Source organism: Notothenia coriiceps, unplaced genomic scaffold (genome assembly GCF_000735185.1).
Source record: "Notothenia coriiceps isolate Sejong01 unplaced genomic scaffold, NC01 NC01_scaffold00017413, whole genome shotgun sequence".
NCBI lineage: Eukaryota > Metazoa > Chordata > Actinopteri > Perciformes > Nototheniidae > Notothenia > Notothenia coriiceps.
The window spans coordinates 1-16,553 of NW_011350114.1; the positions used below are offsets into that span (position 1 = coordinate 1).

The 16,553-nt window shown below is 39.4% G+C and overlaps 2 protein-coding genes across 2 annotated transcripts; one reads left to right on the top strand and one right to left on the bottom strand.

The window, feature by feature from the left end:
• Positions 1 to 838: 838 nt before the first annotated feature.
• On the bottom strand, positions 839 to 6,187 carry LOC104950385 (piwi-like protein 1). The gene is made up of 5 exons (XM_010776903.1): positions 6,145 to 6,187; positions 5,063 to 5,156; positions 1,667 to 1,763; positions 1,166 to 1,294; positions 839 to 1,062 (listed from the first exon to the last, which is right to left on the bottom strand). The coding sequence occupies exons 2-5, from the start codon at positions 5,129 to 5,131 to the stop codon at positions 839 to 841; spliced, it is 519 nt and encodes a 172-aa protein (XP_010775205.1). The 5' UTR covers positions 5,132 to 5,156; positions 6,145 to 6,187.
• Positions 6,188 to 12,518: 6,331 nt separating this feature from the next.
• Positions 12,519 to 16,188, top strand: fzd10 (frizzled class receptor 10). The gene has a single exon (XM_010776904.1). The coding sequence runs from the start codon at positions 13,190 to 13,192 to the stop codon at positions 14,939 to 14,941; it is 1,752 nt and encodes a 583-aa protein (XP_010775206.1). The 5' UTR covers positions 12,519 to 13,189; the 3' UTR covers positions 14,942 to 16,188.
• Positions 16,189 to 16,553: the final 365 nt, after the last annotated feature.

The window sequence follows — 16,553 nt, forward strand, 5'->3', positions numbered from 1 at the left end:
GAACGTGTGTCTCTTCCTTGGAGGAGCAGCATCGCCCGGACTCGTCAGAGAGTCTGCACTGCAGCTGTGTGTGTCAGTGACGTGCAGTCAGGGGAGGCACGGATTGGCCATCGGGAGAGTCGAGACTTAAACGCCGCGGCTTTCTGGCTAGCACTTAGCATGTGGGACCGGACAGCTTTAAACCCCATCGACAGACTCCCCCCCCCACGCCGACAGAGCGGAGCAAGGCAACGAAACTTAAAATAAGAAGCAGCATTTTACGGCGCGCTATGCATGGGGCCGCCTTTCAGTAAATTAAATGGTGTTTCATGTTGTCGTTGCTGTGGACCTTCTTAATACCTTGGAAAACGCCGTTTAATACTTTTTAATAGCCTTAATTTTCGCTAAATTGATTTATCAACTTTTAATACTTTTTAAGACCCCGCGGACACCCTTTAGCCATGGCTTGTATTTCTCTTCTGCTAGCCAACGCTCGTTGAAACTGCAACCTCCTGGCATACTGTCATCTATCACTCTCTTCAGAATGCCCAGGTCACACACCTAACAAAAACACTTGCGGCAGGTCACGCGCGTAGCGCGGGAAGGCCGGAGCGGAGCTGTTTTATGTAAAAGCGAAGCAATTAAGCTCGCTCCGACTTCTTTATTTTCTTTTAATCTAAAAAGCGAAGTAAAGCATTTACATTTTCAAGCACTTTATCCCAAATTCAAGCACCATTCCCAAAATTCAAGCACTTTCGCAACCTTGAAAACACCACGTCAAATTTCAAGCATTTTCAAGGATTTCAAGCACCCGTACGAACCCTGATAAAAGTTGTGTAAATGTTTTTCATTTGCCAATTTAGAGTACCTTGTTCTGCAATCTTTTAGGCAAGAACAGCAGAGCTCCATCAAAGCTCCGTGCTGAGCCAAGCGTTTCCTCGTGCTGGAAGAGGAGTGCAGATCTCAGGCGACGGGCCTCCATTGGTGGGTTGAAGTCCACATGGTACTGATACAGCACCCACTGAGGGCGGGACAGGATGCGGAAGAAGTTTGCTGACAACCGGATGGCTTCACCGGATGTTCCTGAGGAAGTGTCCACACATTTAAGGAGTAATATCTCTCCACAAATTATAAAATGTACTTTGATTTAATACGTTAGCATATGTTTTTTGTAATGATTACTGACCAGACTTTGATTCCTTAACATGCTCCATAGCCATTCTGGTGTTAACCCCTGCATCATTAAAATCTCTGCGGCGTCCACCCCTTTCTCCAAGCTTCACCTGTTGAAATCCGGCTGAAATCTGTAGAACAGCTAACAAAAACAAATCCAGACTCAAAACTTGATTGCAAGCATTGTGATGCAATACTCGAAACTTGAAAAGGTTAAAAACACATACGCAAGAATGGTGCACTCCATTGTTTTATAAGACATAGGATATGGTTTTACTGGCACAAGTATAGTGTATTTCTAACGGTTATTACTTTTCCTTGTTTGATCAATCTGATTTCCCTGAATGCAGTCCTTACCATCGCCATATTTGCTGGTCTGGAGAAGGTGTGGCCACATTTTTAATGACCTTAGAACACTTTTCTGTCATACCACATTTTTAAATGCATTGCCACAGGCTTTCAAAAAAGCACGATCATATAGGAGAAATACAGATATCACGATGTTTGACGATACCTTCTGCCGAAAAGGGACTAGGAGCACCTTTCTGTCTCCCTCTTCCGACCAGCTGTCCAGGATCAGGTGGGGGAGCTGGCTCTCCTTGAGCCAAGGACTTCAAAAAAAGAAAGCAAATGTTGTTATTTATGTGCATTATGTGGATCTCTGTTTAAACTAGTATGAATATGCCAAACATATTTGCATCAAAGCAGTGTGCCTTTATTTCTAGGGATGCTCCGACCAATCGGCCGATCACATGACACTTTTTTCTGTGCGCGGCAAAACAAGCTCGCCAAAATGGCTTCACTACTCTGGCAGTATTATATGGCGTCCAAAAATGACAATAAAATAGCGCTATGCAACGTGTGTGACGCAGAAATGTCCAAAGTTAATGTAAACTTGAATAATGTATTTCATTTGAATGGAATAATTATGTTGGTTTTTTGTGGAAGCGCCAGTGAATGAGCCCCATTAACTGAATTTTAAACATCACTTTTAAATGGAAGATCCCCATAGGCCCCACCCACTCGATCAACCCCAAAATTGGCGACCGGAGCATCCCCAGGGCTCGACAGTAACGGTTGCCAGGTTGCCATTGGCAACCATTCAGAAAAAATTTCAACCGCTTCTTGGCCTTTGGTTGCCATCAGTGGCAACCAGTTTTTAACATAAAGAAATAAGGACAGCAAACTGTGCACCCCAAAATCGATGAATGTTCATTATTTGTTGTATTAAGAGGGATATTTAATTATTGTTGTGACCAGTCGGAACCTGATACTTAAGTTGCACGTGCATTGGTGTGATTACGGAGCCAGAAAGCGATGCACGTTTACTCACGTGCGCCGTGTGTTTGTTTTAAAAAAAGGGCGAAGCAAATTAAGTTGTTTGACTGTAGGGTAAAAATGTCAGCCAACCCGTCAACATCTCAAACGAATGTTCAAAGTGATTCAACTGATAAAGCGCAAGGTGAACCCGAACGAAAAGCAAAGAGGAAATGTGTAGAGTCTTGGGAGGCGAAACATTCTGCTCCGTTGTCCATCCACTTCCGGTAAAAGTTCCTTTAAAAGAGTCCCGATCTTATTACTACCAAAATAAAAGTGCAAAACGAAACTTTACCATATAGGCAAATATTGGCATAAAAATATAATCACTTCTATAAAAAGTTAACACATTTTAAATATAGTTACACATATTCAAGGTAATTTACAGGTTTAATAATTAATATCTAATTCTTAACTGTGAATGGTTTTCATTTATTTAACATTAGAAAAGTATTAGTCTGGCCAATCCAAGACTTCAATGCTGAAGGGCCAATGGATCTATGGTGGGGGTCAGCACAAAGGTCAAGACATCCTAAACTTGAAAGGGAGACAACGGATGACCAAGAAACTAGTGACTTGCTCAATTCATTTGAGGGATCTGTGAAGAACAGGACAACAGCTGCACTACTGGTATTTTGTATACCAGCAATTGAGGGTGGACAAGTTTACTACCACTTAAGTTTCAAATAATTGCGTTAATGACTTATTGTAAAGCATTTGAGCATTATTTTATGTCACATGTTCATTATTAAATTGATGTGTAACTGTATAGTATCTTAATTGTTTAAAATATAAGGTGTCTAAAAATGGCAACCGTATTTGCAGTTTTGGCAACCAAAAGCTGATGCCTGATTGCCAGCCTGGGAACCACTTTTAAAAGTTAACGTTGAACCCTGATCCTTATTTATTTCCATGTCCTTACTAGTGTTGCACAGTGTACCGATACTTGAAAGGTACCGCGATACCCTGCAGTTAAAAACTTTACGATTCCTCCGTTTCATTAGTATCGGTACTTTAAGAATAACGGGGAAAAGTACTCCGGTGAGAAAGCGCTGTTTTAATAAGAGCCGTGTGTGTTCAGCGCTCTGCTTCCACTCCCTGCACTGCAGCCGTGCCTGCAGTCCCTCCCCTCTCAAGCACGCTCTAAGTCTCTCCCCTCTCTCGTGCACGCGCTAGCTGCCAGAGCATGTGAGAAAACGAGAAGCATGGCTGCAAGTGGGAGTGCAACTGCCGCTGCGCCTCGGCTTTTTTTCCCAAAAAGACGCCAGAAGCGAAATTCGGAAGTATTTTAGCTATATCTCTGACAGTGAGGGCAAGCCTACGGACACCACGAGGCCTGTCTGTAAGAAATGTTTTAGATCCCTGCAAACCAAGGGAGCCAACACATCAAACTTGGCTAAGCACCTCGCCGACCGGCATCCAGAGCTGTTTAAAGAATTTAAAGACAGACAGGTTAGCGAATGTGATTGATAACATAATTACATCATGCTCAAGCCCATGCCCTCAAATCTAAGTCAAACAAGTGTAATTTATTTTGTGACAAACGAATGTTTTCGTAGTTTGACGGCAATGATAACTGTCTAATATCTTTTTAGCTAACATCTGCAATGTACACTTTGTCAACAATTATTTATATTACTGTAGCCTACTATTACATGTTAATAAAATATAAAAGTTAACTATCAAATAAATCACATAAACTCAAGTATAAAGAAGAGACCATGTTGTAAGAAAACACTTAACAGATAAACTACACTTTTATTTATCATGAAAATAATAAAAGAAAAGTATCGAAAAAGAATCGGAATTCTTGACTTGGTATCGGTATCGAAACCAAAATGTTGGTATCGTGGCAACACTAGTCCTTACTCCAGCAAACTCTAAGCAGGATTATGGCATTTATTAAGATTTGGATATTATTTATACATCAGTTTTTTTTTTACTATACATGCATTAGTCCAATGATCACGATTTTACATTAAAACAAGACACAACGAAAGAACATCTCCATTCTCTAAAGTTTTGTAATAATCATAAATGTGCTAATTGCTATTGGATGTCATTTTAGGAATCAAATTATGATTTAAGGAAATAAATGCCACTCTACTATAAACGATATGTACAATTAAAACAGTTAGGGCTGTGGATCATCAGTACCAGGCATGATTATTCAGTAGAGGTTTTATTGCCCACCACAAGCAAAATAGGATTAACTCAAATTCCTTTAGATATTAACATACATTACAGATATCAAAACTTGAGTTGATAGTAATCCAAGCGCAATCTACACTAATAATGCCTTCAATAAACATGCATATGTTGTAATAAAGTACTCACAATAATCAAGGAAATATACACGTTTTTGATCATGCATAAATTACCCTGAGGCCGTTTCTCAATGTCGAGTATACCTGCTGCAGAGACATTATTTAAAGTATACTACGTCATCGAGTGGCGCTGAATGATTGGCATTTAACATGCATTTAAACAGTCCTTCGGCGCCACTCGATGACGTAATTTACTTGAAATAGTGGCTCTGCAGCAGGTTTACTTGACATTGAGAAACAGCCAGTTTACAGTACACTGCACTTACCGCTCCAGGTGCTGTAGTCTCTTGACCACGTGCCCTGCCTCGTGATTTAGCTCGCGCTCTACCAGTCATTTTCGGACAGTCTCAAATCAAGCAGCTGTTCCAAAAAAGAATACAAATATAATTTAAAAAAAGTAATATATACACACACTGTTTCATAACTATCTACAGGTCAAGGTGAAGTTTCTCTCTGAACATTAGATTATCTAATGTTCAGAGAGAAACTTCACCAATAATATATATAAAAACAACAAAATGCTTTACATTAAGCAACATATTTTCATTTTGGCAGACAAGATGGCACCTGCTATTTTCTAATAGCGCATGAAAATTAAAGATGGGTCTGCCCACTGGTAATACCAGCTATCTTAGCTATTTAGCTAAAATTTGCATGCTAGCAGGACATAAATAATGTTGCGTCCATTATTAAACATTCATGTAAGCACTGCCCTTTTCTAAACCAGGTAGCTTAACAACGTAGCTAATATTAGCATGCTAACAAAGGCTACCGCCAAATAATGGAAGGACATATGTATAAAACGCTAATTTTCTGACAATGCTGCATAGTGACATTAAAACAGAGTCTCACATCTTCATATCTCATGCCAAAAAAAAGTATGTTTTGTTATTGTGTTCGGACAAAAACTTGTGACATAAATACAATGGATAGGGCAAAATGTCTTAAGGAACACGTGTTTCATGTTGCAGTTAAGATGGCGCATGCTAATTAATGATGAGCATTAGCCGATGCTAAACCAGGTAGCTTAACAACGTAGCTAATATAGCATGCTAACAAAGGCTACCGCCAAATACATTCGGTGTTCCTTCGCATATGGACCTTATATTGACATTTATAGTTATCAATTTAAGCCATGCACCAAATAAACCACAAGCTATGTTGTTCCATTGGTTGTCGACTGATGATCAATTAAAGTTAACACCAAGGCTAGGACCTCATGGGCGATGATATAATTTCTATAAGCAATACATCTGAACTTCGGCAACAAATCTGATTCAGGAATAACATTTAATGTCAATATCACCGTACGATGTATACGTTTTAATATATTTAGTGTAATACTCACTTTTAAAGAAAAGCTCCTTACACGGGCCTACTCGATGAAAGAAATGGTTCCACAGGTGCGTTTAAATGAGGCGCAATTTACTTATAGGCCAGTTTACTGCAAAGATTAATACGCTTGCAAAGTTCTTTAATAATTCATCAAACTCTTATTCCTTTAATATACGGCATAAATACCTATTAATGTTTTATATTTCAAAAATAAATCAAATAAAGACCTTTTTCAAGGGTTACTTACATAATAAATGTTGGACTATGGACTACTTTTTTAAGCGCATTGATCTGTTTAACCTTGTGCTGTTGTGTCTGCACTTTTTTATAGTGCTATCTTAATTGTGACCACTAGATGCCAGTATAGTCCACACAGTAAATATACAGACTAACAAACACTTGCTTCACTGAGTCTCATAATGAAGCAATGTTACACTTACTGAAGTACTTATAAGCATCAAACTGACAAACAATTGAGATTTTCACTTATGTGTAAACCACAACAATAGTCAAAACGCAAAATGCCATATGATCTTCAGTTTTTGAACATTAAAACTGTTGTGAAATATAACTAAGTAGCCCACATGTAATCAAGTGCTTTATTTAAGTACAAATACAAGCCTTTTAACTTTATTATAGTTTTTTCATTAAATTCAGCTCTATACCTCTGCTATGGCACATCCCAGAGGCAAATGTAAATACCTTTTATTCTGACAGCTTTATTTATTATTATTTATAACATCCTTTCTAAAAATTTCAAGGATAAATAGTTCCTCTGTGTTAATAAAACCTTTCTACGTCTTATGCTAAACAAACTATTTAAACAATGTGGGTCGGCTTTAAAAGTAAAAGATTTTAAAACTTTAACGCTTACATAAGGTACGTTTTTATTTTATAATGAAATGTGACACGCCATGTTTATTTTATAGTTTTGGGCTTAAGGATCAATTGCAGTCATTGTGAGCAAGGATCCATCACAAATCGTGTTATTAATTAGTTAAATGTGTATCTACTGTATGTACATTCATTTACTTATTTTTATAACTTATTTTTATTTATTTTTATTGCTTTCTTGAATCTGTAGCTGCTTTAACAAGTAAATGTGCCCTGTTAGGACCTATACAGTTCTTATAAATAAAGTCCTATGTAATCTTATCCTATTTTATTTCACAACATCCTATGTAGGCCTGTCAGTAAGGCCTAAATGGGTTCAGGCTGAGAATAGGAATCAAAATACAGTAGGTCATGATTATTCTTAAAAATATTGACTATAGATTGAATAAAATGTTGAAATTATTTGATGATGATGTCTAAGATTAATTAACACTTGATTATCTAAAGCCTCCAAGACTCTCTCTAAGACTTGGGCCTTTTGTATTGATTTTTTATTTCACTAATCTGTCTAATTTAACTTGTGACCATGATGAATATTGAAGGATTTATAGATGTATGTGTTAAGAATGCTTTAATAAAATCATCATATAATCTTATTACAAGGAATTATTTCTTTACAAATGTTTCCTCTTTTCTCCACATATCTCGGAGGGCTTTTTCAGAAAGATATCTCCAATGACTGAGAAGTAAGAGTGATTACAGATTCAGGGCAGTAGTGTCATCAAGCATTATTGTGGGGTACAAAGGTAAAAAGTCACAAGGAGAGTGAAATAAAACACATCAATAGGTTTTATGTATGAGCATAAAAGTTACACACATCATTTAGCTAAATCCTGAACAATATGACATAAAACGCCCTACAACTGTGACAGCTTTGATAACATAAAAAACACACTATCTCTTAAAAAACAACAAAGGCCACTGAACTAGAGTCAGAATGAAAGAAAAAGGATGAAAATGTGGCTGGGGAGTGGGCCGCAAGCTGAGCAGTGTGAGGCTGAAGAAGGTGCACCCTGCCAGGGACGTTGATGAATGCGCTTCAGGCTTCAAGCCTGCCCCCAGTGGTGTGGATTCCATGCTAATGCTAATCATGCTCTGTGAGATACTGGGGCCCACAGCTGATGAAAGGAAATATGCAACATAGTTAGAACATCAAACTGCCTGCACTTTCACAAAAACTCTTAATTTTTGCATTATTCTCATCACAACCAAGGATGTCACTATCATCATCTGTGTGAACATGTGTCTGTAATCTCGATAGGCTACAGTATCATATTCATAGCATTTAACTTCTTGTGACAAATGTTTAAAACAAAACAAGATCAAAGCTTTCATTCTACATACATCACATCAGTCCCATTAGGCTTGTCTTTTGATTGCAAAACCAGAACAAGAGGGGATTCTGAATAATGAGGATCTACCGTGCCATGATATCAGTAAGCGGGTTGGGGAAATTAGATTATTTGCTTGCCTGCCGTGGAACATAATCTGCTCTGCATCAGAGTGCTGCCCCTGAAAAAGACACAGGCACGGCATCACACACACAAACATGCACGCACTTGCACCATAGGTTACTAAGCCCATGCGAAGTACGGCATAGAATCGAGCAAAAAATGTAAATCTGGAACAAACTGGTGTTGTACTTATAATAGAGACATAATATGACACATTGGATTCATGCTTTTGTTAGCAATGGTGCATAGTTGGTATTTTCCAGGTAGATTTTGAATGAAGAACGCTATGAGAGATAGTTTCCCCCAAATGTATACCCAGTGGTGGAAGAAGTGTATCGTACATCTCTCATAGCGTTCTTCATTCAAAATCTACCTGGAAAATACCAACTATGCACNCCCTTTCACTTTATTAGTTACAGAATTATCTCACAGTTGCTGATTTCTCAGAGATGGAGCTGCACTGCTTTTTCTTCAACACACATGTGGTTGCAGAGATGAGATAAAGTTGCTGTGTGTGAGAGTGTGTTTGTGTGATGCACTTGTTTGAGTAGAAGTAAGCTATAGAATCGAGCTGTAATATGAAACAGGAGGTGTTAAAAATCATAAAGGAGACAGTAGCTGCTGAGGCTACGTATGCTAAAGACTGAACAGGCCTGATTCCTCCCCTTTTCTTCAAATGTTCAAAGAGATATCATCAACAATCTTAAAAGAGTGGGAGGCAGGAGGAAAGACAGGAGTGAGAACAGAACAAAGGCGATGAATTACAACAAACCAGTAGACTGTGTCTTCTTATTAGACTCTGACATCTTGTCATCCTTATTCCACCAAAGGCAGCGATAATAGGGGCAGATAGTTGCTTTAAAATATGCCAGACAGGGTTTCCTGGAAGCGCGATGATCAGTAAATGGAGAGCATAACTAGCCTTGGATCTGTGAACACATTGATATTACATTATTCTTCTTCACATTAAAGCTGTCATCTCTTTTTGTTCTACTTCTACACATCAACTACACAATAAAAGGTCTAGTGGAGGGAGGGCCAGAGCAGGCATGTCAGCTGTTGTCCTTGTCTTTGTGAGGGGTCAGAATAAATCAAATGCATGCTGCTTCACATCTGGGCTTTTTTGACAAAGGAAAATGTTTTGCATATCAATATGAATTTCCCACAAAACTGACTTTAACATAGCACAAATGATTGCCAGTTTAAAAGAATGGTATACATTAGGAAAATAGTGTGCGAGCTAAATCCATTGTTGCAAACCCATTAGCCTTGGCATTTTTTTTAGATAATCCGATGAGCATAGATGTTTTTTCCCTTGAATTTGGACCAAACCCTTTCAAATGTTAACAGCTGGATAAGGGGAATGGAGAAGCACATGTGCTGCATAGGAGGAGGGTATTGTGTTCATAAGTGTATTCATACCCTATATTTATGCTCCTGCTGCACACGCTGAGCGCTAACAGCTGAAATGCCACCACTGAGATATGCTGTGCTTAAACCATTTAGGCACGCTGGTGCCAGGTTTCTCATCTTGCTCGGACACATTTCTCAAATACTTTTAAAAGCACTTTGGTGACTCTTGTAAAAATGGACCTAAAGCACTCCTGTTTACTTGTGATCAGTATTTCACCCTTGATGAAGACCATGGCCAGGCTGGAGTATAAATCTTACCACCACACACTTTTTACAATGTAATGTGAGTGAGGTCTGGAGGATCTCACACACATAAAGAAAGGCGGAAGGCCTCATAACCTTTACTTTCTCAGCCACTCAGATCCTCCACTGGAAGATGCAATATAAAACCAAGATGGAGTTCTTACTGACTGTAACTACAATACATCATCAAGGTATACTTGTGCCGTTTATTGCAGCAGACTATGTGTCGATGTGTCGTATTCGGTTTATTTTATGACATAGGTTACTTTGGTGCTGCTGTGTCTTGCATAGGCTAGCTTTCTACAGGAATTGTTTCGCTTTAATAGGCTAATAAAAGCCTCACAGGGGGTTGGAGTCTATCCCCTTCAAAACACAGGATGTATGTCAGTTTACCATAGGGCTAAGACACATATTGAGGATAACACATCCATACTGATGGGCAAATGGTCATTTGACTTGGTGTATGAGAGGCAGGTATAGCGCAGGTAGTAAAAACATGGGGTAAATGCAAAAGAAAATCCACTGATTCAATGTGCAATCATAACAAATGATCTCAAAAGAAAATAAACTGGGGGAAGCTGAACTAAAGCTTTATACACTTCCCACCCAACAGTGGTGGTTTTGGTTTCTCTGCATGAGAACAATAGCCACTAGCTTTGGCACAGTGCTTTATGAATGCTGTTGAGCAATATGATTCATTTACTTAACCAATTAAAGAAATATCTTTCTCCAATGTGTGAGAAAGATCCAAAGGAATTCTACCTTCGTATTTGTTTGCTTTATACTTCCTTCACTTAAAAAAAGCAGGAAATAAATTTAAGTGTTTGTCCTCCTCCTGCGTTCAACAATGTTTCATATTGTAGACTAACAAAAACTGAGAACAGAATAAAGCCAGTGTTTTAAACTGTTAACATACATAACCTTGTTGTTATCTCATTAACACTAAGCAAGGTGAGTTTATTCACACACATAACTTTTTTTGTGATCAATTTTTTTAATTATTTATTAAACAAATGGTACAATCAATAACATAAAATGCAATACAGTACAAAAACCGCACAAAAACTACACACATTACTTATGTGTGTGAATAAACTCACCTTGCTTAGTGAGGCATCAATGATGCATATTCTATTGAGTTTAGTTACAAAACGTTATCTGCACAAAAGTGAATTTTGATTACATGATATTGAAAGCTTTGGTTTCCAATCATATTTCTAAACTAGGAAATTGGCAAAGATAATTAATTTAGGCATACAGGAAGTTGTAATTGATAGAAGATGGCATGTAGTAAATGTACTCAACTTCTGGACTTAAGGACGTATTTGAAGTATGTGCCTGACTTGAATTATAACATTTTACACCACTGTGTTCTTAAACTCATGAAAACATAAAACATAACATTTATGAAGAAGATCAAATCAGTTCCACTGCAAACAGTTGAGGCATTAAAATGCTGCTCATGTTAATACACGAAAAAATATTACTTGACCATATTAATGTAACCTAACACTTTGAACAGGGGGCATTCCGCACAATAAATACTCCTTAAACTAAGTATATTTTGTGCTACGGTACATTTTCATTTTGCATAATTGTTCTACTTGTAATGCAACTTTTTTACATTGTGCTAACACCCTTATTATTACTTTTTCTACACTGGTCAATGTGAAAGTCTCTGGGGAACAGCATCATCTCTGCTCATAGATCCATGCATATACAGTCAAGATTTAGCCTATTGAAGAAGCGACATCATGAATTTAGTTTTCCTCTGGATAATTTTTTCGCTTAAGGTATTCTTAGTTTAATTTAATGAAAAATCTATGTTGATTGGACAATTTAGCCCATCTCGGACCTGCTATTCAAAGAAAGAGGTTGCATTGGTCCAAAACACAGGAAATGTGTAATTATAAAAAAAATTCAAAAGCATGGATTGCACAAGTAAAAACGGTGAATTGTTTTTGCTATAGTTTAGCCTGCTCTTAAGGGGATGTGAAATGCTTCTTTTTTTTTTACTTAAATCACATGGGAAAGCAATCAAAGTGGTTAAAAAATAATAGTATAAACCTGGCCTGCAGTTACATGTGCGAAACATCAGTTGTAACCAAAACTGTGGTTCTGTTGCGCACTGCGAGTCATATTGTGCACATTTTGGGGATACTCATAAAATTGTGTCTCTGTCCTGTTATAGTGGAAGTTTGCAGTTGAGCACTAACAAACAGGGAGAAGGAAGTTTGCTGCGAGCCTTTGAAACTGCTGTAATGAACAGGCTGTTCCGCACGATTTGAAAATAATCCGCGTGTCAGTGTCATCTTTCTTATGCAAAGTAGCTGTCTTTGAAGGCGGATCTTTTGGCAGGTTAGACCGGGACGGAGGCTCCGACCAGCTCAGACGAGTGCTGCCACCAAACGCATCAACTGCCTGCTTACGGGAGGAGCGTAATCCTGCGTTTCTGGGACACATTTATTAAGATCACAGAGGATATTTATTTTACTAATTTAGCTGACTTCTTCGCTGTGGTGCCTTGTGAGCAGCGGCTTAAAGGACTAGAGGAAATTGTTTTTTGTGTGTTTTCCCCAAGTTGTCGCACAAGGACTGAAATCGTGCTGCTGCTCAGACTGATACTCCGGAAAAAGTGACATGAAACGCGAGGACAGATGAGTGAGTATTTTGGGAACAAGAAAAGGACAAATCGGAAAACATTTCAATTCTCTTTTACTCACAGACTGATATGCACCGTGTAAAAGACTGAAGAAGTATCTCCAACACTTCAGCCACAGACTGAGCGCTTGAAAGCATGGACCTAAACGCACGCGTCTTCCAGCGAGAAAACATTTTCGGACCACAGTGGGATTTTTTTTTTAATTGAACTCTTGCAAGCCTAAAATGTGGAAACGAGGATCTTGCACCAGATAGTTCTGTAAGTTATTTGTCACATTTGTCTAACACAAACAGCAGCCAGGTTTCATCACTGATTTTTTAATGAGAGAAACCTGTGTGATGTGTTAGTGGTGAACATTTGGCCTATATTTTCTTTAATTCAAGAGAGGGAAAATGCTTTCAACTGCTAAACTGAGCCTCATCTGTGTGCTGCTGGTCCTGGGGAGCAGTGGGGGGTCAGCCATTAGCTCAATAGACCCCGACTGGTCAGGAGAGGGGAGATGTCAACACATCAGCATCCCCCAGTGTAAAGACATTGGCTACAACATGACCCGCATGCCAAATCTCATGGGCCACGATGACCAAAAAGAGGCAGCGATAAAGCTGCAGGAGTTTGCGACGCTGATACAGTTTGGATGCCACAGTCATCTCAAATTTTTCCTATGTTCACTGTACGCTCCCATGTGCACGGAGCAGGTGTCTAACCCCATCCCAGCATGCCGAGTTATGTGTGAGCAGGTAAAGGTGAAATGCTCACCCATCTTGGAACAATTCAACTTCCCCTGGCCCGACTCCCTGGACTGCTCCCGGCTGCCAACCAAAAATGACCCAAACAACCTCTGCATGGAGGCGCCCAACAACGGCTCAGATGAACCTCCCAAAGTCTCTCACACCCAGCCTCCAGACTACAGGCCACAGCGGCCTCTGAGCGGGCAGGATCTGCACTTAAAGGACAGCATCAGCAAGCAGACGTGCAGCAATCCTGGCAAGTTCCACTTTGTGGAGAAAAGTGAGTCATGTGCCCCCAAATGCTATCCCAAAGTGGACGTGTACTGGAGTCAGGGGGACAAGCAGTTCTCTCTGGTGTGGATTGCCATCTGGTCCATCCTCTGCTTTGTCTCCAGCGCCTTCACTGTGCTCACTTTCCTCATAGACCCGCAGCGCTTCAAATACCCTGAGAGGCCGATCATCTTCCTCTCCATGTCCTACTGTGTTTACTCTGTGGGTTACCTAGTAAGACTTTTTGTGGGAGCTGATAGAATAGCCTGTGACAGAGACAATGGGGTCCAGTATATTATCCAAGAGGGTCTGGAGAGCACCGGCTGCACCATTGTCTTTCTTATCCTGTATTATTTTGGTATGGCCAGCTCCCTCTGGTGGGTTATCCTGACCCTCACATGGTTCTTGGCTGCAGGGAAGAAGTGGGGTCACGAAGCCATCGAGGCCAACAGCAGCTACTTCCACCTGGCAGCGTGGGCCATCCCGGCTGTGAAGACCATCATGATCCTGGTGATGAGGAAAGTGGCGGGGGATGAGCTGACGGGCATCTGCTACGTGGGCAGCATGGATGTCAAAGCTCTCACAGGCTTTGTGCTTATTCCTCTCTCCTGCTACCTTATTATTGGCACTTCATTCCTGCTGTCTGGCTTTGTTGCCCTCTTCCACATCCGTAAGATCATGAAAACAGAAGGAGAGAACACAGACAAGCTTGAGAAACTGATGGTTCGCATCGGGGTCTTCTCCGTGCTCTACACCGTCCCGGCCACCTGCGTTATCGCCTGCTATTTCTACGAGAGGCTCAACATGGACTACTGGCGCATCCTGGCAGCGGAGCAGAAATGTGTGGACAGCAGTGGGCCGGAGTCGGACGAGTGCGTCATGAAGACTTCCATCCCCGCCGTTGAGATCTTCATGGTGAAGATATTCATGCTGCTGGTGGTGGGCATCACTAGCGGCATGTGGATCTGGACCTCAAAGACACTGCAGTCATGGCAGAACGTGTTTAGCAGGAAGCTAAAGAAGAGGACAAGCAGGAAGGCTGCCAGTGTGTTCACCAGCAGCAGGCCTTACATCAAACCTCACCCATCTCTCAAAGGGCACAGTACAAAATATGAGCCTACACGGCCCCCTCCAACATGTGTATGAGCTAGCTCTCTTTGTTTAAACCCAAAAATGCTTGTAAAGCCCTTAACTAAATGAGACTATGTAATCAAAGTGCCATCAAAAGAATCAAGGTTCATGTTTTATTTATGTTAACTGCGTTAAAAATAATGCAACATGGGTTTTTTTGTTTGTCTTGAGCCATCTCATGCAACAAGAACTGCCTTTCTTTGCAGAAAAATACGTATTCTTCTGGATTCACTTAAGGAACTTGGTAAAGAGAAAAAAAATCTTATTGTCCCAAGACAAAAAGAGTGGAATATACCATTTGGATGGGCCATGGGGTCTCTTGAATAATGCGCAATAGATGTTTTCCTTACAGGCAAAAAAGACACTTATACTGTTAGTGACAGACTACAGACAATGACAGGACCCCACAGACTATGGAGGCATATGGTCAGAAGGATAAGTGTTGTGTTTGAAGGCTTTTTAATGGAAATCGAGGCAGTGTCATACCTGTTTGAACTGGAGGGAGAGCAGCTGTTGAAAATACCTTTCTGAACTGCCCATTATGAGGAAAACCCATGTCATAAAATTAATCAAGCACTCATTATTGAAAAGTTATTTGTACATTCAGTTATGTTTCCCATATTTTTTCTTTGCCGTTTTAAAGCACAAGAGAACAGTTGTATATATTTCTAAAAACTTCAGATTTTATAGAAAAATTAATAAAACGTTCTAGTTTTAAATGTTTGTAATGCCGTATTTTTGTGTTAAAATTGTGTTGACTTTCTATCTAATGGAGTGAGTCTCTATGTTAATACAGCCGCATAAAGCTTGTATTTTTACTATTGCAGCACTTGTACTTTTCTCTACCCATAGTTTGGTAGCAATCAAGCAATCAATACATCGTAAAAATTCAAATAATTTTCCTCAATTTGTGAATGTTATTGAATGTCATTGCTGGGTTTTAACATTATGTGTGTTACTAAGAATATCTTTAAATATAATTTTAAGGAGGTGCAGATGTTTACCTGATCAAAAGGGGACAAAACTAACTTTTTACTATAACAATGATATTAAAGACCAGTTCAGATCAGCTTATAAATGTTGTATATGCACTATTGTTGCTATAGGAAAAATGCACTTTTACATATAAAAAAGGCTTGTTACCATGCCTGAGACATTGATTTATAAGTCAGCACACGCAGAAAGCACAAAAAGCGGCAACTCTCTTCTTGTTTTTCAATGTTTGTAAGGAAATATTGGCAAATAAATGTGATTGCCCAGTGGCTTGACAACTAATTCAGGCCACAAATACATATAGTTTGATATTTGTTTAAAATGACAATGTAAATTATATTCACTTTTTGTTTAATGGCTATTAGTTTTGCACACTTTTTGATGAGAAGAAGCACCTTAAAACAGTGTGCAGAATTACTCCCCGATTTGAACCAATATTCATAAGATAAAAAGGTTTAGTAGTGGTTTTGTCCAAATGACAAATTAACACTTTTATAGTGTGTTTTGTTAACTCAAATGTCCAATTTTATATAGCTGTGGTTTACATGAGGGTGACTTGAATGTTTTTTTATTTCCCCCACTGCCTCAGCTGAAGTGGATATACACCTTCATTGTAGCCCCCACTTTCCCTCTC